Here is a 23,945-nt window from a genome sequence, read left to right as displayed (position 1 = left end):
AGTAACACTTGTACTTTTTAAATTTGAATAACCCCAAAGGATCTAGATAGGTCAATGTGTTTAAACCACAGGCTTTAGTCTGCATATTAGTTGATTAAAAACAGATTTTATACATGATGTATCCTTAATAAAGGGAGGGAAAAGCAAGCAGATGTTTGTAAAGTCTAAATGTGTTAGATTATATTTATTTGGATCTCTTGCTGACTAGCTTAAGAAGTCGTACCTATGACAGTTGAACTTTAAACAGTTTCGTGATGTATTTCCCTGGTAACTTCCTGCTCTGAAGGGTCAGCCAAAAAGAAAAGTAAAAGGATTCCCTAAGACGAACATACAAAAAGAAGTTGACAAATAAATATACCGTAAAGTGGTCACATCTAAGTCAAAGACACTGAATAATGGAAGGCGTCGAAATTATTCTCTAGTCCCGGGCCATAAAGGGGTTGCACTTTGTTTAATTCAAGCAGTAGAAAAACATTTGGCTTTTGTGCTGGTGGTAAAGAACTTTGAAAGCAAGTTTTTCGTTGATGCAAACATGAGGTCATTAAGTCGCACCTAAATCACTCTGTCTGGTTCATTCTCTGACTTTTTGTGGTATCCCACCCTTCGGGGGAGAAACGATTCTTTTTCTCCCTTAAAATATTTATATTTGAGACGCTTTGAGGGTCTCAAAGTCGAAATGGAAGATTTTCCTGTTGATCTTCCAGTCCAGATGAAATAATGCCCCAAACCTCCCTCTGAATTCTGAACACATGAGAATTACAGATAAAATATTTTAAAATGGATTTTAAAGAATAATAACCAAGCTTAAACATAAGTGGAAAGTCTCCGAGGATCAGAAATGAAAGGAAATGCAGACCTGAGAAGGGGGGAAGAGCGAGGGGGCAGTGGGGACCTGAGGGGAAAAACGGTGGAGCATGTAGCAGCAGAAATTAACACAACATTGTAAATCAACTCTACTTCAATAAACTAAATTTCAAAAAATGTTGATGTTCTAAAGGAACAGGGAATAGTTCTAGATTCTTAAGGAGAACAGTGATGTGAAAAATGTAGCATCGAAGGAAATTTGATCTGGCATTGATAGGTTGATAGGCAAAGAACAGAAGCGTGTACAGTGAAACGTACTATGAGTAAACGTGTATGATGAGGACTTCTTATCAATGCCTGTAAATGACCATAGTGTCACCAATAGCTGGACAGTTCAGACCTTCGTCCCACGGATTGACCTCAGCCTGCCCATAAGATGGTAAATTCTAAAAATCCAACAGTAGTTGATTTGATGTGGGAATATATTCCTTCTATTATTGCCATTTCTGATTCAGGTAAAGGAATTAGAAATCCAATTACCTCTTTTCTCCCTCGTTCATAACCTGGAAATAACCTATGACTAATTATTCAGCGAAATATGCCTGAGTTCGTACAGGAAGCAGGAACAAAAAGAGTGAGATCTGAACATTTTGAAAATAATCTTTTACACTGCGACTTTTCAAAATCCAGTTTAAATCTATAAGTACTTGAAACTGTGTAGATTTCATTGAGATTTCTTTAAAAGTGTATCCATTTTCCTCAGTATGAGTAATTTTGTGTATACTAAAGTATTAAAAGTATGCAGAATAATATTTTCCTCTCTTTTTTTTGAACAGCAAAACTTAGAGAGTAACCTCACCAACCTTATTAAGAGGAACACGGAACTGGAGACGCTCTTGGCTAAACTCATCCAAACATGTCAACATGTGGAGGTGAGTATCTCTGTGTGCTATTTTTCATATGAAAACTGCTTGATCACGGTTTTTATACCCTCACCCTTTATATTTCTCCAATGGGAATCTTCTTAAAGTCAGAGTTTTTGCGGAAGCTAGATATCCAACATGGATGAAATCAGAAGGAACTAGAACCTTCGAGAATCTCTCCCCATCCACTGCTTTGCTCTGCCCCCGCTCCTATCACAGCTCTCCCTGATCCAGCTTTCCTCATCTTGTAGATTTGAATCACTCTTACAGAGAAGAGCCCAAAAAAGCACTATTTAAAAGGTGTTGTATTAGTTTCTGAGGGCTGCGGTAACCAGTCACCACAAACTTGGATGGCATAAAACACAGACATTGATTCTCTTGCCATTCTGAAGGCCGGAAGTCCAAAATCAAGGTGTTGGCAAGGCCTTGCTCGTTCTGAAGGCTCATGGGGAGCGTCCTTTCATGCCTCTTCCCACCTCCTAGTGGATGCAGGCAATCCTTGGCGTTCCCTGGCTTGTGGCTGTGTCGCTCTAATCTCAGCCTCTGTCGTCACGTGGCCTCCTCCCTGTGTGTCTCTGTGTCTGTGTCCAAATCTCCTTCTTACAAGGACGCCTGTCATTGGATTAGGCTCCACCCTACTCTAGTATGAACTCACTTTACCTTGATTCCATCTGCAAAGACCCCACTTCCAAATGAGGTCATATTTACAGATACCAGGGGTTAGGACTTGGACATGCCTTTTCTTGGGGGGGGGATACAATTCATCCCACTACAGGTGTGTATTAAATACACCTTGGTTGTCAGCTATGTTTCCATGAAATTGACCACAACCGCAGCATGTTGGGGTTAACTCAAGAGCATGCAGGCAGCACTGACGGCAAGGGCGAGTTGCGGAACCCAGATCTTTCTAACCCTCCGCTTAGAACAGATTCGATTTTGGCAGTGATCTTTCGAGGGAGCATTTGGAGCCTTGCTGATTTAACAACATTGTAAATAATAGTGAACGGGCATAATGTTTTCATTATAGGGTGAAGTGAATAGGTATTATAGAGTTAAATGGATGAACAAAGCAATGATCCATGTGCTATATTTCATTTTTATGACGTGATAGCATTTGATGTTTAGGACCATAAGAAAGAATTATTTCTCTTCAGTTAAAAAAAAAAAAAAGAAAGAAAGAAAAGAAAAAATTATCTGTGTTGTATGGCAAAATCTTACAAATGCATTATGGATTAGGTGATTATTTCATTCAGTTTCAGCTAGTTACTTCTTAAAGCATTAGTGTCTGGTTTCTATTATGGCCTTTAGTGATTTCAGAACAACTGTCTCGCTCCTAATGCAATATTAGTATGGCTTGAACTTAAAAAAATGCTGTTCATCCTAACATGTAAAATTACATTCTGTAATGTTCAATAATTTCAAATGATAGACACATGTGTCATTCACAAAATTTACAAGCAGACTCTATTTTTATTTCAAAAGATTAGGTATTTAGTTGACATACAGGCTTTTAAAATAAAGGTATTACTGAACTGATTGCGGCAGACTTTCAAATAGACACGTACATGCCATTAGAAGTTATTCTAGACAAAGAGTAAAGAATATTCATCCCACTCACTGTTATTATTTCTGTATAAATCCTTTGGAATGGAAAGAAATGTGTGTGTGAATACATTTGGTACTTAGGAAGTTGATTCTAGATAAAAATCAAAGAAAATTATAAGTAGAAAAATAATGATACCAGCAGTACCTATTTTTACGTGTGCCCTTGTTCATAGTTATTCGTATTCTCAAAGTATAATTTTTAAAAATTGAGCATCTACATCTCATATAATAATCAAATGAGTCTGCCTCATTTAATCTTTGATGAAGGAATAAGCATAGATGATAAAGCTGGCTTAAAGGAGGATTCGTATCAGAGACCGATACGTACAAACATGGGGGTTGGGAGGTAAAAGGATGCTAGGGTAAGACAGCTAAATTCAATGCAAAACTGGTTGGTGACCTAAGGGGCAATAAAATCATTACATTTGAGCAAAATAAGTTGCATACCATCAGTTTTCTCTAAGTTAACATTTAACTTTGCAGAGACTAAGCCCTCATCAATAGTAAATAGAAAGTCAAACTCCGTTACATCCCAGCCTGGAGAGTCAGATGACCCCTTCCTTAGGCTGGTTTCATGGAGTCCGCCCTAGTATGACACCAGAACGACTCAAGTCTTCTTTTTTGCCTTATTTCCAAGATGTGGATAATTTAGCTTAACCTGACTTTCTCCTCTTCCTGTTCTGGACACTGTTGATCTCCGAGCTGTGTTCACTAAACACGTATTTCTGGGTGAGGGTGTCAACTTCTGTCCGAGGTCAGTTACTTTGGTTTGGTAAGTGGTCGCACTAGTTCATTCCATTAGTGCGTGGGGAGTGTCCTCCTTGTGTGTGTTGCCCTGTGCTAGGTGGAAAGGACCCTGCCCACACGGAGCTTACTATCTCAACTAAGATGAAAGAGTAATACCAAATAGAAAAACGAATTGCCACGAGAGAGGTTGGGATTATATACTTTGGAATTTCAGAGAAGTGAGAAATTTCTTTCAGCTGGGAGAGGTCATACACGGTGTGAGGCTGCCTTCAAGGGTATGTAACATTCGGGCCTGTGGAGACACGGGAGAGGCACTGCTTGCAGGGCAAACCAAGGCATGGGGATGGAAAAATGAAGAGTTGTATGTACACAAAGCCAGGAGTTCATCCTATAGGAATAGAAAGTGTTTGAGGGTGGATAAGTAGGAACTGGCTTTGGAGAGATGAGGGTTCAGTGGGCTTTAACATTGCATCTGAGTTTGAACTTTATTTGGTTTTGAAGGTTTAGTGAGGGCTTGAGGAACGCTGTGTAAATTTTACAATTACAATTAGCATCCCTCACTCTTTTCAGGAAATGATATTTTTGGTTATTGGGAAAATAGTATGGATCTCTTGATGCAAGACGATCACACATCCAAGGGAAAATGTCCCAGCACTAGTAAGCTCCAAAAAAGGTGGTGGGATTTGTTAGGCACCAGCATGACAGTCTTTTAAATCAGTGCAGTGGAAAAGAATTTCCTGGTTCACATCCTAGGTTCCTAGACCTTATTTCTTCCTTTTCCTCTGCCTGAAGGTGTCCTTGTGTTCGGGTGTGAGCCTTCCAGGGGAAAATAATCCCTGTGCCAGCTGGAGCTAAAAACACTCAAAGCCCAGAGGCAACTCTCAATTGTTGTAAATGAAATCAATGAATTCCCACCAAATCCTGAGGAAATGCCACATCCTTATAAATCCACACCTCCTTCCTGGGATTCACTTCTGCTTTTCTTTAGAATGAAAAGAGTTTGAAGGTCTCCCACCCCCATCCCCATTGTTTTCATAGCTTGTTTTTAAACAAGCAAGTGAAATAGCTTTTTGATAGTAAGTACCAAATTTTTTTAAAACTAGAGGACAGAGGGTATGAGGCCAAGGCAGTCTAGGACTCAGAGATAGAGGCATTGAAAAGGAAACATCAGGTCAACTCCCACGAAATGTTTGTGTAATTTGGTGGGATTCTAAAAATTAGTGGGTTTTAGCCGGAGTTTTGTTTTCTGCAAGGGAAGAATGCAATAGAAAATTGCCTTGGGTTGAGTTTGGAGTTAGTTATGGGGTGTAGAACGAGTCCATGAAAAGTGGTCAGAATCTGGATCGGCTGTAGCACTTCACATTTTTAGATCATATATGGACTATTTCTCTTCATCATCTCGTCTTCCTCCCCATTTTCTTTTCTTTTGTTTGTTTTTTTTGCGGTACGCGGGCCTCTCACTGCCGTGGCCTCTCCCGTTGCGGAGCACAGGCTCCGGACGCGCAGGCTCAGCGGCCATGGCTCACGGGCCCAGCCGCTCCGCGGCACGTGGGATCTTCCCGGACCGGGGCACGAACCCGCGTCCCCTGCATCGGCAGGCGGACTCTCAACCACTGCGCCACCAGGGAAGCCCCCTCCCCATTTTCTTTTAAAAATCAGAGGACCTAGTTTATTAGCTAAGCAAATACTTAGAATCAATGACGGATATCATATTCTCCACACATTCTGAGAATCGAGTTCTTTCACGGGGAATACAATACCCGGATATGCAATAGATACTCATTTTGGGAATTACAGGTAACCAGTGACTAAATCCACATTGAGATGGTAGAGAAAAACTATGAAAGGATGTCTGATTGCCATAGCATTTTGGAGAAGATAAAGGCTCAGCTGACTTCACCGTCCTTGCCCAAGCTCATCCTAGCAGGCCATTCTCTAAGCCAGCATCCCGTCAAAGTCCTGGCTTTTTAGCTTTTTAGTCCTTTGGCTTATCTTGGCCTTGTTTATACTCACTTTTTTTGTGTCCTTTTGCCGTTGATTTTCACACCAAGTCTTTAAATTATTTTTTTTCTTTTATTTTAATAAAATAGCTTAAGAAATGGTAAAAACTGATTAGGGAAAACAGATGCGGGTCTGTAAAAGAATTTTTCAGCCATTCACCAAGCTCTCAAAAGCATTCAAATGTAAACTTTGAAATAAGGAAAAAATTGCTGGGTTAAAAGAAAGATGAACCTTTATGTTTCAATTCATTTTGTTGTGTCGTTTTATGTCAGAGCATTCTCTGTCTATGGAAACCTTGACAGTTGCTCCATCTACAGCCACTGGATTAAGACCACCATCCGAACACCAGAGGTGCTGTTTGTTTCTTGTGGACAGGTGTCTGATCTTGGATGACGTGTATCCTGCTAGGGGCCAACTTGAACGTCCAAAGTCGTGATCCACTGTCACTTGCAGATAAGGGTTAGATTCCTACCCCACATGAGCCCTTGTGAGAATGTTCTCAAGGTATATTTAGAGTCAGATTCTGGAACCACATCAGACAACCCACAGTCATCCATGGCTCTTCGTTAAACAGCTCAGGAATAAGGATAAGGTGATACTGCAAATATGGTGGCATTCAGAAACTGGATTATGAGAAGCCACTGTGGTAAACATTGGTCTCTTAAGTTTAAGTCTTAAGATTCTCAGGACAAAGGAGAAAAGGAACTCTTGGACTACACAGAACTTCATCTTCTCTGGAGAGGATTCTTTTTTTTTTTTTTTAATTCAAGTATTGTTGATTTACAACGTTGTGTTAATGTCTGCTGTACAGCACAGCGATTCGGTTATGCATATAGATACATTCTTTTCTTTGCCATTATGGTTTATCACAGGATACTGAATATAGTTCTCTGTGCTCTACAGTAGGACCTTGTTGTTTATCCGTCCTATATATAAAAGCTCACATCTGCTAACCCCAACCTCCCACTCCACCCCTCCCTCAACCCCCTCCCCCTTGGCAACCACTAGTCTGTTCTTTATGTCAGTGATTCTGTTTCATAGATAGGTTCATTTGTGTCGTATTTTAGATTCCACATATAAGTGATAGCGTATGGTATTTGTCTTTCTCTTTCTGACTTACTTCACTTAGTAGGATTATCTCTAGTTGCATCCCTGTTGCTGCAGATGGCATTATCTCATTCTTTTTTATGGCTGAGTAGTATTCCTTTGTATATATCTACCACATCTTCTTTATGCATTCATCTTTTGATGGACATTTAGGTTGTTTCATGTCTTGTCTGTTGTGAATAGTGCCGCTATGGACATAGGGGTGCACGTATCTTTTTGAATTACAGTTTTGTCCGAATATGTGCCCAGGAGTGGGATTGCTGGATCATCTGGTAATTCTGTTCTCAGTTTTCTGAGGAACCTCCGAACTTGCAACAACTTACATTCCCACCAACAGTGTAGGAGGGTTCCCTTTTCTCCACATCCTCTCCAGCATTTGTTATTTGTAGACTTTTTAATGATGGCCGTTCTGACTGGCGTGAGGTGGTACCTCATCGTAGTTTTCACTGGTGTGGCCTCTCCCGTTGCGGAGCACAGGCTCCGGACGCGCAGGCTCAGCGGCCATGGCTCACGGGCCCAGCCGCTCCGTGGCCTGTGGGATCTTCCCGGACCGGGGCACGAACCCGTGTCCCCTGCATCGGCAGGCGGACTCTTAACCACTGCGCCACCAGGGAAGCCCCTCGTTGTAGTTTTGATGTGTGTTTCTCTAATAATTAGCAATGTTGAACATCTTTTCATGTGCCTGTTGGCCATCTGTATGTCTTCTTTGGAGAAATGTCTATTTAAGTCTTCTGCCAACTTTTGGGTAGTGTTGTTTGTTTTTTTGTTGTTGTTGAGTTATATGAACTGTTGTATATTTTGGAAATTAAGCCCTTGTTGGTCACATCATTTGCAAATATTTTCTCCCATTCTGTAGGTTGTCTTTTCGTTTTGTTTGTGGTTTCCTTTGCTGTGCAAAAGCTTGTAAGTTTGATTAGGTCCCATTTGTTTATTTGTGTTTTTATTTCTATTGCCTTGGGAAACTGACCTAAGAAAACATTGGTATAATTTATGTCAGAGAATGTTTCGCCTATGTTTTCTAGGAGTTTTATGGTGTCATGTCTTATGTTTAAGTCTTTAAGGCATTTTGAGTTTATTTTTGTGTATGGTAAGAGGGTGAGTTCTAACTTCATTGATTCACATGTGGCTGTCCAACTTTCCCAACACCACTTGCTGAAGAGACTGCCTTTTTCCCATTGTATATTCTTGCCTCCTTTGTTGAAGATTAATTGACTGTAGGTGTGTGGGTTTATTTCTGGGTTCTCTGTTCTGTTCCATTGATCCATATGTCTGTTTTTGTGCCAATACCATGCTGTTTTGATTACTGTAGCTTTGTAGTATTATTGTCTGAAGTCTGGGAGGGTTATGCCTCCTACTTTGTTCTCTTTCTTCAGCATTGCTTTGGCGATTCTGGGTCTTTTATAGTTCCATATGAATTTTAGGATTATTTTTTCTAGTCCTGTGAAAAAATGTCATGGGTATTTTGATAGGGATCATATTAAATCTGTAGATTGCTTTGGGTAGTATGGCCATTTTAACAATATTCCTCCAATCCAAGAGCATGGGATATCTTTCCATGTCTTTGAATCATGAGAAGATTCATTTTTGGCTACTGCATGTGTTTAATGGCTTTGTATCCAGTTTACTCAACCAAGGTTGCTAAAATTGACAACTCAAGAAGCAAATTTAGCTTTTCTCAGTGGAGATTAAATTTAACTTGTTTATTGAGGTAGTATGTAACACATACTTGAATGTCTGTGCTCTTGCCGTAAAAAAATTGATTCATAAAGGGCATTGGATCCTGTTTCCTTCTTAGTTATATTCATGAAGACTAATGAGAAGACATCAGTAGAACGTCTTCCAGTATTTTGGAATAAGAGATGAATCTTATGAACGAATGAATATAAGGCTTAGTTACTTTGGTATTACCTTCAGAATAACGTTCCCAAATTTCAGCTTTGAAACTTTTTTTAAAACATGATCCAAACCTTTTATCATCTATAGTCTTTCCAATTTGGATGGAATGAACTATTGTGTCAGATTCAGAATCCTACCAGGTGGTTTGTATTGGAGCATGATCACGTGTACCTGCCTCTGAAGACAAATCCCTCTTACCTATTTGAATTCAGCAATGCAGATTTCCAAGGCTAGTACTCAGATATGAAATAATCTGCCTTAATTGGGGAGGCCAGATGGTTGAGCATTAGGAATGAAGAGCGAAGACATGGTTTTACTGACATATCTTCATGTAGTTTCTCCCCATAACACAGGAATTCTTTATCATGTCTCCCCTTACCCTATTCCACACACAACCTTCTTGCCTTGAAATATTTAGATGCTTGATTAGAGCAGCAGAGTTGTTTCTGGTGTGATATAAAGAATAATAAGAATGGGTCATGACAAATTTTTTTAATTGCCATCATAGTTCTAACTCAGCTTTCACTTGAGATGGTGGTAGTTGGATGGATCCAGGTGAGACAGTCAGAGGTGTGAAAGGAATGATCCCAGGTGAGAAGGTGACTGACTGTCAGGTAGAAAACTGAGTCCCATTATTGCTCCTGTGCCTGCCATCCAGAGACAAGTGTGATCCCACCCATCAATCCATCATTTTGTTACTGAACCAGCCTCTTTTGTTTCTGGGTCTTAATATCTAGTTTATAAACCAGCTATACGGCAATACATTTTTTTTGAAAAGAAGAAAAAAACCCAACAAGGTCCTACTGTATAGCACAGGGAGCTATATTCAATATCTTGTAATAAACCATAATGGAAAAGAATATGAAAAAGAATATAGATAGATAAAACTGAATGACTTTGCTGTACACCAGAAACTAACACAACATTGTAAATCAACTCTACATCAATAAAAGTTTTTTAAAAATATCTAGTTGAAATTATTTTTCTCAATATAAAATTGCTTTTTGCGATAATCAAGCTGAAATTATCTCTGTATATAAGATTATGAGAAAAACAGGACACATCATCTTTTACCTTTATTCAACTGACTTCTGTTTTTAATCGCTAAATGTTGTAGGGAAAACTGAAAAGCTTTGTTCTAATTTTGAAACTCCCCAGCAAAATAGATGAGTCATGCATATCAAATGTTTGTTAACAAGAGCGCAATTGTAGCACTGGCTTTTTTTGTTTGGAACAGAAATATGAAAATTTAAATTCAGCTATTTAAAAAGCCTGAGGCTACCCCTGAACGTACAAGGCTTTCAGTGAGGACCAGCACAAAGATTTTTACAACCAAGTGAGGTAACTTCCTGGCTTAGGAATTTGTGATAGAGCTTTTACTATGCTTTTAAAAGTATTTTCACTAGATATAACAGCAGGTTCATATATATGAGGTGATGAAAACTATCATAGTAGCCTAATTCTCTGACCTGGCAAGCTTGGCATTAGGCTGTGCTAAGTTCAAGGATACCTTCCATCTATTTACCCAGGTTAGGAAGATGGTGCCTTGTCCGTTCTTGCGGGTGTTAGAAAGAGATGGTTACTGTATCGAGTGGGTATAGCTCCACGGCAAGGTGTAGACTGTGGTGTAGGGAAAGCAGAAGTGGTAGGCCTTATGCAAATGTATATGAGAAACGATAATGACCACTTGACAAACTCCTACTGTAACCTCCTGACTTCAATATCCTAATGGCCCTTTGAGGTAAATGTCACCACAGAAATATGACTTGAAGCCAGACGGAACAAGAATCGGCCAGTAAAGAAATGGGTTGAATCCAATCAAGTAGTAAAGCAACTGGAGTGGTTACCCGACCTCAGCTACCCAAACCAGGTGATAGAGTTGAAAGACATGATTAAAAATTCCTAGGGGGAGCTCTCACGACCAGAAACATTCGCATCTGCTGGGGAATTGGAAACCTCTGTCCAACCCATGATAGCGAGGGCCCAATGGGTATACATGAGTGGTACCGGCAGAACCAGTGAGCCTTCGGGTCTTGTGAATTATTCTCAAATCTTTGACTGTTAATCCTTGACCTGGTAACCTCAACTTCTTTGAGATGAGCAGTTTACTTCCTTAAGTAAATAAAGTTCTTTTTTCCCTCCTCCCCTGGAAGTTTGAGAGTGATGTTACAACAAAAAACAAAAAAAAATGAAAACGTAAACAATAGGCATAGAATCAGTATTTTGGGTTACAGTTTAGGACTAAAACATACGTTTGTATTTTAAGGGTTTGTAGCGTTAAAGACAATATGACATACTACAGAAATTTGACAGGTTAGCTTTGAGATTCTAATCTGAAACATGTAATTTATTTTAGACCTCTGATTTTAAGGTGAAAGCATAAAGTCGTTTGTTTCAAGCCAACGTTAGAATGTTCACTAGAACTTGAGTTTCACTACATTGGTAAGTTTCTATTAGATTTCTGAGAGCTACCTACGGACTTGGGAAGGTTTACCTCCTTAGGGTTTTAATTTTGTCCCGTTAAGCATTTAAAGTGGTTGTAAAGTATATGTTACATTTATAAACGCAATTTAAAATGTTACAGGAATTTGGTGATAAAGATCTGAACAGTGATTACCTGAGGGGGTGAAAATTGACTGGAAGAGGGGCTTGAGGATACTTTCTGGGGCAATGAAAACATATCTTGATTAAGCTGTTGGTTAGGTTGGTTATCAAAACCCGTTGAATTGTCCCTTAAGATTTATTTATGCATTTCCCTGTATGTAAGTTTTAGCTCAGTTCTTAAAATGTGTACTGGAACTGAATCAACTAATATATAGATGGAAGTGACTGTTTAATGGAGTTGAGTCTGTTCAACTTGAGTTAATCAAACATTGATTCAGGGACCCCTGAGAGTGATTATTCTTGGTTTCATAAAATTTCTTGAATTTATGAATAGAATAACGAGATCCATAATTTCAACGTAAAAGCTTAAGGAGAACTGCATAGTGATTTGTTGATATAGGTACAGTCCTTGGGCGAGAATCCTCATGGCCTTTAAGCGCCCGTGTATTCCCTCTCCTAGTTGGTTGGACTCCTTGGGAAGCAGGACAGTATGTTTCCTTTCCTTAGAAAATGACCAGAAGGCCACTTGGAATTAAGTGGAGGGAAACCCTTTTAAACACCTCCACAGATGTAGTACGGATAGTCAACCTAGGTCTGAAGATGGTGACGTTTTCGATATCAGACTCTCGTGATACACACACACACACACACACACACACACACACACACACGCACACTCTCACTCACACTCACACTCACACTGCAGCCTCAAAATCAGCAACTGACAGACATCTGAATTCTGTGGTCTCTCCTCTTCTCTTTCAAACCAGATTAGATTCACTTGTCACTGTCCTTTCGGCAAAGCCCATCTTGAACAGCAGCGGTGCTCTCCAGTTTCCCTCCCATCTCCCCTTCTCCTCACTTCATAACTTTGAGTGCCACCACAGTTTCAGAAGAGAACCCTAGGAAATTAAGTAAGCCTGGCTAGCTTCAAAGAGAGATGGTGCAGACCCACGAGGTGAAAGATGCAAAGGAAGTCAGTTAGAGGAACGTGAGGCCTAGGAAAGACCACACCCCCAACCCCACCAGAGTGAAGCCTCCCAATTCACTGTTCAGTCGAGATATAATGGGAGCCACATATATAATTTTAAATTTCCGAGTAAACACAGTTTTCAATAAGTAAAACCAAATAGTGAAAATTAATTGTACTAGACAATGTATTGGACCTGATATATTCAAAACATCATTTCAACACGTGATCAGTACAAGAGTGATTGACGTACGTGTTTCATCCTCACGGCACATCTCGGTTCACACTAGCCACATGTCAAGTGCTCAGAAACTGCAAGTGGCTAGTGGCTGTCACACTGGACCCCACGGTGCTAGAACTTCTGTAGCCCATGGTTTAGCCGTTAATTATGTGTGCACTTGGCATGTTTGCTAATTGTTTTCTAGTGCAGTCACTTTCTCGAAAAGGCAAAGTTCCCTTTCTCGTGTGGTAGGCGCTCAACAAGTCCATAGGGTTGCTTCGTGTATTATCACTTGTACAACGGTAACATCCTTATTCAGGGAGGGATAAGGGCATGCGCATTTCCTCTTACTTTGGTTCCTTAGCTACTAAGACTATTGCAAAGATCTCTGGAGAGCAGTAGCTTTCGCCACGTGTACTCTAAAACTCAGAGCTAAGAAGCAGGGACGGCATCAAAAGTTGAGTTTGCTGGCAGAATCAGAAGAATCACTGCATTAAGATCTGTGTGGTTCCCAGTTTTATAAATAGAGTTTGCAAGGGGAGAGTGTCGGCTTGTTTATTTTTGGTGCACGAGGTTCCTTCTTTTAGCGTGTTATCTGGAAATGAGGATGGCAAAGAGATGATCTCCTAGAGGAAGGTGATTTCTTTCGTAGCTCTGACATAGCCTCTATCTAACCTTAACGAAACAATGGCCGCCTCAGTGGACAATGGAAACGAATGCCATAGACAGTGAGTGCACACACGTGCTGACCTGGAGTCGGGCCCCGACTGCTTCAACAAAGGGTTGCTTTAATTTTTTGCAGAATAAAGTACTTTTTTCCTTCTGTTTTTCATGACATGGCCTTAAAGAATTCCTCATATTTGTGGTCTCAAAAAAATGAGAGCTATGCTTATGGGGCCTGCCTTTAAGTGTTCTATTAAACAATAAGAGGGCTTTGTTCTTGGTAATAAAATTAAAGAAAGCAGCGGTCCCATTACCTGGCAGGATGCCACCTCCTTGCCACCCCCGATCCTGACAAACGTAAACAGAGCCTTCTGTTGCCCAGGTAGGAAGGTGAGAAGGCAACAGCCGTCAGGTTTGTGTATAGAAATACAGCTGACCTTTCAGTTAATGGGTTGCGGGGGGGGAGAGGGAGAGAAATATATGTATTTAGATTTCATGCGTTTTCTTCTCCAGGCAACTTAGTTGCTGGAATTTAGACCCATTGCTCAGATTTAGACCCGTTCACGGTCCGTCGCAAACGGAAGTTTGTAGGTGGATTGTGGCCCCAAGGTTAGGACTGACCAAGGTTAGGATAGAAAGTGCTGTCGGATGCAAACTCCGTTTAGCTCTGCAAGGAGTCCTAAGCAAGTCACTGGAGCTACATATAGGACAGACTGGACGACTGTGACACCAGTGTCCTCTGACCTCTATGACAGCTCTTCTTTAAGGAACATCCAGCTAGCAGTCACTCCTTTCTGACTGTCAGTGCCAGGCCCGTAATGTACTCACCAGTCCCGTGTCCGCGGGCCTGAGAGCTTCCAGCTGCAAGAGGCTGAGACTCTGCCTGGGGGCTTTTCCCACCCCCACCCCAGTTAATTCCGGAGAGGAGTTCATGCCCACCCACCCCCCAACAGGCTTCAAGCAGCCACTGATGGGAGATAGTAGATAAATACCCTTCTCCTTCCCATCAGCTGGAAATAGCATTCTGCACTGTTTCCCAGAGTTACCCGTTGGGATTCATCTCCGTTTGACCACAGTGGCCTTGGTGAAATCACACTTAACTGGCTGTATACGTTTCCTCCTATCTCACTTCCCCACACCCCTACTGGTATTTCCTGGTGACAACTAGTACTTCATCCTAGTCTCATGCTCCACTCCAAGGGGAACAGAGTCACAGACCTCCTCTCAAACGGAATGATAGCACCCAATCCATGTTCCCCGTGGTGACCATAGCTCAGTTGTTCGTTCTCTCTAAACTGTCCCTTTCACTGTATTTGAATAAATACGAATATTAAACACTGGGCATCAAAAATATTTAGAAATCAACCTCCCAGCTTCTGCTGGTATTCTAGAGTGACAACAACCAGACAAGATGGGGCGTAGTTAGTGCTTGTGGATATATCAGAAAGCCAGAACAAAGCTTGACATTTTCCAGTTATACTTCCAAGTGCAAGTCTAATCAGTGACATAATCAAGTCTGCTTTACTCACTGTCAGGAAGACCAAAGAGCCGGCCTCCAACCCCTGTTCTCCATAACTCTGCAGGAGAGCAGATGGCACCCACCCTTGAGTAAGTCAAGCCTGAATAGGAGTCCAACTTTGTATTTTTCCAGTCCATTGCTATTCAGGAATCACGGCACAACAGCTAAAAAGAATGCCACTTAATGAGAAATGACATGTAAGATTGAAAATGAGTAATGGAAGGTCATGGGATAAAAGCTTCCTCTTTCCATCAGGAACGACTTCCCTTCCCTGAAACATATCACCTCCATCCTCCCTGCATTCAACCATCCTCTTCCAGAAGTTACTTCTCAGCTCTGACCACAACGTCTAAAAGGAGATTTTTGCCAAACAGATTGGTTCAGAATCACTTCATAGAAAGTAGCACTCTCCAGAAACTTTATGAAAAGACTCGATAGAGACAACTGCCCATGACAGATTAACAGATTTGTTTTTTTTTTTTCCTTTCTGTGTGCCCAACCCAAACGGAAGGGTGTAGAGCGCTTGTGTTCTAAAGTGTGTAATTAATAAGAGAAAGGAAGGGAGGAGTTTATTGTTTTTGAATGAATTATGAGCAACACCTTCCATTCTGCTTCTTCATTTTGGAACGGCTTTGAACAGAGTTACCATTAAACACAAAAGGGGAAGTCAGCGGCATTCATGCCAAGAATGTAAGCCTGAAGTTACTTGAGTGTAGTCGAGAAACACCTCAGGGCAAGAGCAGCATTTGGTATAACTGGGACAGAAGTCGGCAGGACATGGCGGGCAAAGTAAAAACCATACTGCAAGTGTGTTTTCACTTTCAAATTGAAATCCTGTGAGTTCAGTCTTTGGGTCTGTTCATGCCCTGAAAGAAGAAAACTATTATTTATCAAGCGCCTATTAAGTGCCATAGAGTTTGCAGATATTTTCATTGAAAGTATGCAAATGAGAAAACATTCTCACAGAAATTCAACACATTTTTCACACCTGCAGCTCTTTCACGTCAAAGCCCAAAGGCTCCAGACTCCATAGACTCTTTTCCTCTGTGCTAGAGGTTGGCAAACTATGCCCCTAGGGCCAAATCTGATTTGTCACCTGTGTTTGTAAGTAAAGTTTTATTGGGACGCGGCCACACCCATTTGGTTACGTATCATCCGTGGCTGCTTGCATATGACAACGGGGGCATCGAGTAGTTACAGCAGACACCTTCCGGTCCACAGAGCTACAATATTTACGGTCTAGCCCTTTACGGCAAAGTTTCCCAACGCTCGCTCCAGATCATGGAAGACTCATCTCCAACCCTCACCTCCCATTGCATCAAGAAGAATAAGAAATACATTCGGGATTTGAAAGTAACTCGAAAATTCCGGAATCGGTCCTCATGTTATAGCTTCCAAAGCTATTGTTTTGGTGAAAGATGATGAAGGATACAAGTTTTGATTCATGCTAGAAAGTCCCCAGGTAGTTGGCCCAGGCCACATGGTCCTAGAACATAAAGTGTTGGTTGTATGTGGACATTCCAGATAAACAGAGCTCCTTAACCACAGTGGTAGTTAACATTTATTGAGTAATTATAGTCTGCCGAGCATTTCTCAGTGGCTTTCCAGGTACTCATTCATTTAGTTTTCACCACAGTCCACCCCCGGGGTTTCTCCCGCGACACTGGTGACATTTGAGGCTTGGATAATTCTCTTTTCTAGCGGGGGCTGTCCTGAGCATCGCAGGATGTGTAATTAGCAGCGACTCTGACCTCTACCCTCTAGATGCCAGTAGCACTCACACACCCTCTCCCCTGCCCCCAGTTGTGACAACGGAAAATGTCTCCAGACATTGCCATTGTCCCCTGGGGGAACATCTGGTCAGCCAGGTAGAAGTTGGTATTTTCTACATTATGCAGATGGGGAACTTGAGAAATGGATAGTTGAAGCAAGTGGCCGAGAACATACAACTGGTAAGGAAGAAAGACCTGGTGTTCGATCCCGGGAAGACTTCCTCGGGACCCTGAGTTCTGAACTCCTGCCTCCTCTAGCCCTTGTTCACTCTAAATCATTTCATCTCGGGACTTCCCTGGTGGCGCAGTGGTTAAGAATCTGCTGCCAGCGAGGGGGACACGGGTCGGAGCCCTGGTCCAGGAAGATCCCACGTGTGGCAGAGCAGCTAAGCCTGTGCGCCACAACTACTGAGCCCTCGTGCCACAACTGCTGAAGCGCACGAGCCCCAACTACTGAAGCCCACGCGCCTAGAGCCCATGCTCTGCAACAAGAGAAGCCACCGCAATGAGAAGTCTGTGCGCCGCGACGAAGAGGAGCACCCTCTCGCCACAACTAGAGAAAGTCTGCGCGCATCAAAGACCCAACACAGCCAAAAATAGATAAATAAAATAAATAAATTTAAACAAACGAATAATTTCACCTCGTTAGACGATTTTGCTTTACTGCAGAATGACCGACATCAACAACATCTTGGATGGTCATGTTGCGTGTGCTACTCTTGGGAGAAAAATTCTTTTGTGGTGACGTTTCCAAGTTTTAGGCATTAGCGGTGGCGGGCGTTCTTGCCGGACACTTTGAATGTATCGTTACCATTATGTTTCGTTTATAGGAAGGCTTTTATTGCTTAGCTCACCACAGTGTGTTGCTGTTTTTGTTTTGTTTTTTTTTTGTTTCTTTTGCGGTACGCGGGCCTCTCACTGTTGTGGCCTCTCCCGTTGTGGAGCGCAGGCTCCGGACGCGCAGGCTCAGCGGCCATGGCTCACGGGCCCAGCCGCTCCGCGGCATGTGGGATCTTCCCGGACCGGGGCCCGAACCCGTGTCCCCTGCATCGGCAGGCGGACTCTCAACCGCTGCGCCACCAGGGGAGCCCTGTTGCTGTTTTTTTTAATGGCATCTCGATTCGTTATCCAGCGTTCAAGCTTCGTAATTTTAGAAACCTCAAGAAAAGAGGATTTATCATGAGGTTCCTGGGAGCTTTTTTTTTGGATCCCGTAGTGGAAATAAAACAAAATCCCATCTGGATAGTTAATATGTATAGTTGGTCTCCTCTGGGCCAAATCGTTTTCCACCACGTTACTCTACAGTAAAGGTTGGATTACATGTGGCTTCTATCCATGCTATCACTACTTCTCACCAAAAGCACTTGATGAAGGAATTCCATTATTTTTTTTTTAAAGCCTTTCTTGGACTTTTAAAAGTCTTAGTGAAAAGTGTTCAATATTAAGTTAACATGCTAAATATTATATTTTAAAAGGTTATCCTGTACTCTAGTTTCTCCTCCAAAGACAGGGACCCTGGGAACGTGGCCAATTTTTCCTCTCTCTCATCTCCTTCAGCTCGGTCCACAGATATTTGACTTTGGTGTGAGAGAATTTTAGGATGAAGATTACATATAAACATATTATTGATAGATGAATTACAGTAATACAGTCTGCTTCTTCCTCAGCTCTCCTTGGCTCAGTTTTATATACAAACTCAAATATTAGAATCCCTTGCATTGTTCCTTCTGGCGACTCTGTCTAACTTCTGCCCCAGGATCTGGAATGTTCATTACAGCTGCCTTGGACAATAAAACCCCAAAGCACCCTCAGATCCTCACATTTTTCTTTGCACCTGGCCAGCAGTCTGCAGTGGGACGTAGAGCCTACTTGCACACAGATTTCCCGGTACCCTCGTCTTCCTGGCCACATCCTCAGCTCGTCTGCCGCTCAGTGGTGCTTTAGTTGCTCCAGCCCTGGGCATACGGGAATTCACTCCTCCGGTGTTTTTCTTTTTGAACGAGACAGGATCGTTAGGGACACTGTGACATATAACAGTGTGAGATAATAGTGTTATTAAGATACAATAACACTAATCCCTTTAAGTTTGGATGCAGACTCAAAATTCCATATTCTTAGTAATAGAGAAAAGTGCTGTCGAGTTTAAACCATAGCAGTAGACCGTAAAGGGTTTTTTAAAAGTTTATTTTATCGAAGTATAGTTGACTTACAATGTTGTGTTAATTTCTGCTACACAGCAAAGTGATTCAGTTATACATATCTACACATTCTTGTTCACATTCTTTTCCATTACGGTTTATCACAGGATATTGAATGTAGTTCCCTGTGCTCTACAGTAGGACCTTGTTGTTCATCCATTCTATGTATACTAGTTTGCATCTGCTAACCGCAAACTCCCAATCCATCCCTCCCCCTTGGTGACCACAGACCTGTTCTCTAGGTCTGTGAGTCTGTTTCTGTTTTGTAGATAAGTTCGTTTGTGTCATATTTTAGATTTCACATATAAGTGACATCATATGGTATTTGTCTTTCTCTTTCTTATTTAACTTAATATGATAATCTCTAGGTCCATCCGTGTTGCTGCAGACGGCATTATTTCATTCTTTTTTATGGCTGAGTAATATTCCATTTTATGTATATACCACATCTTCTTTTTTTAGAAGATTTATTTTATTTTTGGCTGCCTTGGGTCTTAGTTGTGGCATGCAGGATCTTTGTAGAGGCATGCAGGATCTTCATCGTGGCGTGTGGTTTTCTCTTCTCTAGTTGTGGCGCACAGGCTCCAGGGCACGTGGGCTCTGTAGTTGTGGCACGCAGGCTCTAGTTGACGTGCACAGGCCCAGTAGTTGTGGCACGCGGGCTTAGTTGCCCTGCGGCCTGTGGGATCTTAGTTCCCCGACCAGGGATCGAACCCGCGTCCCCTGCATTGCAGAGTGGATTCTTTACCACTGGACCACCAGGGAAGTCCCTATACCACATCTTCTTTATCCATTCATCTGTTGATGGACATTTAGGTTGTTTCCATGTATTGGCTATTATAAATACTGCTGCTGTGAACATAGGGGTGCACGTACCCTTTTGAATTATAGCTCTGTCTGGATATATGCCCAGGAGTGGGATTGCTGGATAATACGGCAACTCTATTTTTAGTTTTTTAAGGAACCTCCATACTGTTCTCCACAGCGGCTGCACCAAGTTACATTCCCACCAACAGTGTAGGAGGGCTCCCTTTTCTCCACACCCTCTCCAGCATTTCTTATTTGTTGATTTTTTTAATGATGGCCACTCTGACTCGTGTGAGGTGATATCTCATTGTAGTTTCGATTTGCATTTCTCTAATAATTAGCAATGCTGAGCTTCCAAAAAAGAGTTTTGACCTTTCTCAAGGTCACCGTCATTTGAATCATGGTACAGCTTTGCTTTTGCCAGGAGGACCAGTTCTAGGCAAATTTGTAAAGTAGACATTTGTCTTTTAAACCCCCAGTCTCGTTGGTAGTGATTTCAGGGGATCAAGGTTTAGAGTCTTAAACCAAAGGGGTACAATATCAAGAATACACTAATGGTCCACGTCAAAAAAAAAAAAAAACTTAAAAAAAACCCAAAGTGAATGGTGGCCTGTGGAATTGTGCAATGCCAGCACCCTGAAATAAAGTTTCCTTTCCCTAGCACATCGGGGTCATCCTCTCCTAAGCTTACTTCATTGTTTGCATTGGGTATGAATAGGAAGTGATGTAACAAGTCAGCATATCCTTTTCACAAGAGGAATTTAAAGGTTTAACTCTGAAAATCTAGAGGTTTTTAACACGCATATTAGTCCAATTCCACCTGTGCGAAGTGGCCAGCTATTTTTCTCCATTGATATTTCCTTATAAGAGTTCCCTAAAATATTTCTGAAGATGTGAAGGCCACACATATCTGAAATCTGATGGCATTATACCCTGCACTGAACATCTCAGTGGGATACAAGTCAAATTAAAAGAGCAGGGACTTCCCTGGTGTCACAGTGGTTAAGAGTCTGCCTGCCAATGCAGGGGACACGGGATTGAGCCCTGGTCCAGGAAGATCCCACATGCCGTGGAGCGACTACGCCCGTGCGCCACAACTACTGAGCCTGCACTCTAGAGCCCGCGAGCCACAACTACTAAGCCCGTGTGGCACAACTACTGAAGCCCACGTGCCTAGAGTCCGTGCTCCGCAACCAGAGAAGCCACCGCAATGAGAAGCCCGCGCACTGCAACGAGAGGAAGCCCACCCACAGCAACAAAGACCCAACGCAGCCAAAAATAAAGAAATATATTTGTTTTAAAAATTAAAGAGCAAGTTTTTAGAAATACTTAGAAACTTTACAGACTTCTAAGGAACATTTCACAGACACGTAGTACAATTTTTAGTGTGTGGATGTAATTAAATCCCTTGAACGTTTATATACGTATGACAAGACCAAAATAATAAATTGTCCATTTCACGCCACCCTTTCTGTGAAATACTGTTAACGCTATTACACCATAAAATTTAGCGGGGGGCACTTTTTACTGGGCCTGGCTAACCAAGTGCTCTGGAGAAAATAGCCAACCCATTTACGTGATCATTAACTAATCTGGGGAATGTGTACATGTAACTGCGTTTCTAAAAAAGGCAGATAAACTGTGCACCCAGTGGCAAGTTACATGGGACTGTGGCTGATTCTTGGTAGCTGATCCAAGCATGAATGTGGCCGGTGGCCCCGTGCTGAATTAGCTCTCAGGGCTACTACTAGGGTGAGACAGGAGCAGTGGCCTCACTTCGTTATTCAACTTGCCAGTTTCTCTTTCACTGGGCTATAATGGATCAGAAAGTCAGAGTCTGTCAAAGAGAAGCTGCAAAATTACCCTAGGAATAGGAGACAGTGGGTTAGCAACCCCCTACAAGCAAGACTCTCTTCTTCTGTATCTTACAAATTTCCCTTCCCATTCTACCCTTCCTGCCCCCCAAAAAGTTAGTTTAGGACAACTGTGGACACCCTAGATAGAAGTGATTTGGCTGAGGTCGCCCCACCAACAGATGCTAGAGCGGGGACTCAGACCCAGTCTAAGTGGCTGCAGAGCCGGCGCTTCCTGCTTAGTGCTGTGCCTCTTCTGTTGTCCCCATCCTATGGTTCTACGAGAGCCGCAACAAGAAGGCGGAACGTGTCTTGTTCAACCGCAGCTGGGTGCTGGCTCATTTTTTTCACGCTCTGAGCCTGTCTGCAAATGGATGTGAAAAGGCCCCAAGTATTGACGTGGAGGTCAGAAACGAATTTTTAAATGTTTGCAAGGAGGTCTGTTAAATCCATCATACTCCAGTAAAGATGTTTAAAAAAATAAAATAAAAAGACATTGCTAAATACAAAAACAAACAAAAAAGCAGCATCAGGAGTGCCTGCAGACACCCTTTCCACATCTTTTGACTGGTTCCTTTTCATCCCTCGAGAGGCTTGTCAGAGAATTCTTGTCTGATCATGACCACTATTAAAAAAGACCCTAGGGCCTCCCTGGTGGCGCAGTGGTTGGGAGTCCGCCTGCCGATGCACGGGACACGGGTTCGTGCCCCGGTCCGGGAAGATCCCACATGCTACAGAGCGAGCGGCTGGGCCCGTGAGCCATGGCCGCTGAGCCTGCGCGTCCGGAGCCTGTGCTCCGCAACGGGAGGGGCCACAACAGTGAGAGGCCCGCGTACCGCAAAAAAAAAAAAAAAAAAAAAAAAAAAACCCTCCTCTCAGCCGTGTTCGATCACATTACCCTCTGTGATTTCCTTTACACACGTCACGATCTGAAATTTTTATTTATTTCTCGGCTTGTTCAGCCTGCTGCCCTTCGCTTACATGTAAACTCTGTGATAATGGGAACTTTGTCTCTCTTGGGTCACAGAGTATGCCCAGCACTTGGAATCCTGGCTCATACACTGTGGGAACCCAGTTGCTGTTATTTGAATGAATAAGTGAACGGGTCAACAGCGGTATGTAGCTCTTTCACAGTGAAGGCTGCAAGTGTATTCTGAGAGCCGTCATGGCTTGAGCTTGTGTGACATCGGCTATGGTACTTCCAGTCTCCGAAAAGGTGTTCGTTAGGGCCTTAAAAAAGATAGGGTGATAACTCCGGAAAGAATAAGCTCTGAAAGAATTGGGATTAGATCTCACTTTAGAAGAATTTAATTTCGAGTATTTTGCAAAGAGACAAAGTTAGTACTAAAGACTAGGAGACAACGGTGGGTAGGATGACGCATTTCGCGGCAAGAAAGGAACCTGTAGGGACTTCCCTGGTGGTTCAGTGGTTAGGACTCGGTGCTGTCACTGCCGAGGGCCCGGGTTCGATCCCTGGTCGGGGAACTAAGATCCCACAAGCCGCATGGCACGGCCAAAAAAGAAAAGAAAGGAAGCTGTAACTCCAGATGTAGAGAAGATACATGGTGAGCACATGGCTGAGGCCATCACACAGATGAGGTGAGAGTGACCGAATTTCTCCTCATGAGGGGCTGATGTGATATTTACTCATGAGTGCAAAGAAGGTGAGAAAAAAAGTAGCAGGGAGGAGGCTGAAATGGGAAGAGGGCTCAGTTTTAAGCTATATCTTGTCCTGCGATGTGAAGGGCTCTATGGGATGAGCACCCTATTTCCGTGTGGTCCAGAGGTGGTATACAGCAGTTGCTACCACTGGCCAGCATTCCTAATGCTCTCCACCCCCCTTGTCTTCAGGTTAAGGACCAAGAAGGAGACTTACGACACAGAGGTAGAAGTGTAGGTCTGTAAAAGAAGGTTTGGCGGTTGTTTCTTGAATCCTTAGATTGGCCCTACTCAGAGCACTTCCATCAGCCTTCGTGGTTTCTGAATCAAAAGATGTGAATCAGAAATACAAGCTAAAATCATAACCAGGAGCTTCCAGTTTCCAGGGAACTGGAAACACCTGAACACACTGCAAGTAACCAGTAAACCCTGCCATATTTTAATTAATAGCCCGTATAAGAAATGAAGTCCAATGAAATCATTAACTTTTTTTTGTTTTAAGTGACACATGAAACAGCACAACTGTGGAAAACTTCCTTGTACTGGAAGGATTTTAGAAATATAGGATAGCATTCAACTCATTTTACTGTACCTTTC

At 42.3% G+C, this 23,945-nt stretch overlaps 1 protein-coding gene and 1 non-coding gene across 2 annotated transcripts in view; both read left to right on the top strand.

Annotated features, from left to right (window-relative positions):
• The window catches only part of MID1 (midline 1), a 180,928-nt gene that overhangs the window by 90,508 nt on the left and 66,475 nt on the right, over window positions 1-23,945 (top strand). The window contains 1 exon segment of the mRNA XM_032620096.1: window positions 1,641-1,736. Within this exon segment, the coding sequence (XP_032475987.1) occupies window positions 1,641-1,736 (96 nt within the window).
• On the top strand, window positions 23,102-23,174 carry TRNAD-GUC. Its single transcript has one exon. It is a non-coding gene; the product is annotated as a tRNA-Asp (tRNA).

Source organism: Phocoena sinus, chromosome X, assembly GCF_008692025.1.
Source record: "Phocoena sinus isolate mPhoSin1 chromosome X, mPhoSin1.pri, whole genome shotgun sequence".
Lineage (NCBI taxonomy): Eukaryota > Metazoa > Chordata > Mammalia > Artiodactyla > Phocoenidae > Phocoena > Phocoena sinus.
The sequence above is the reverse complement of the archived record's forward strand: the minus strand, read 5'-3'. Positions and strand labels throughout refer to the sequence as shown.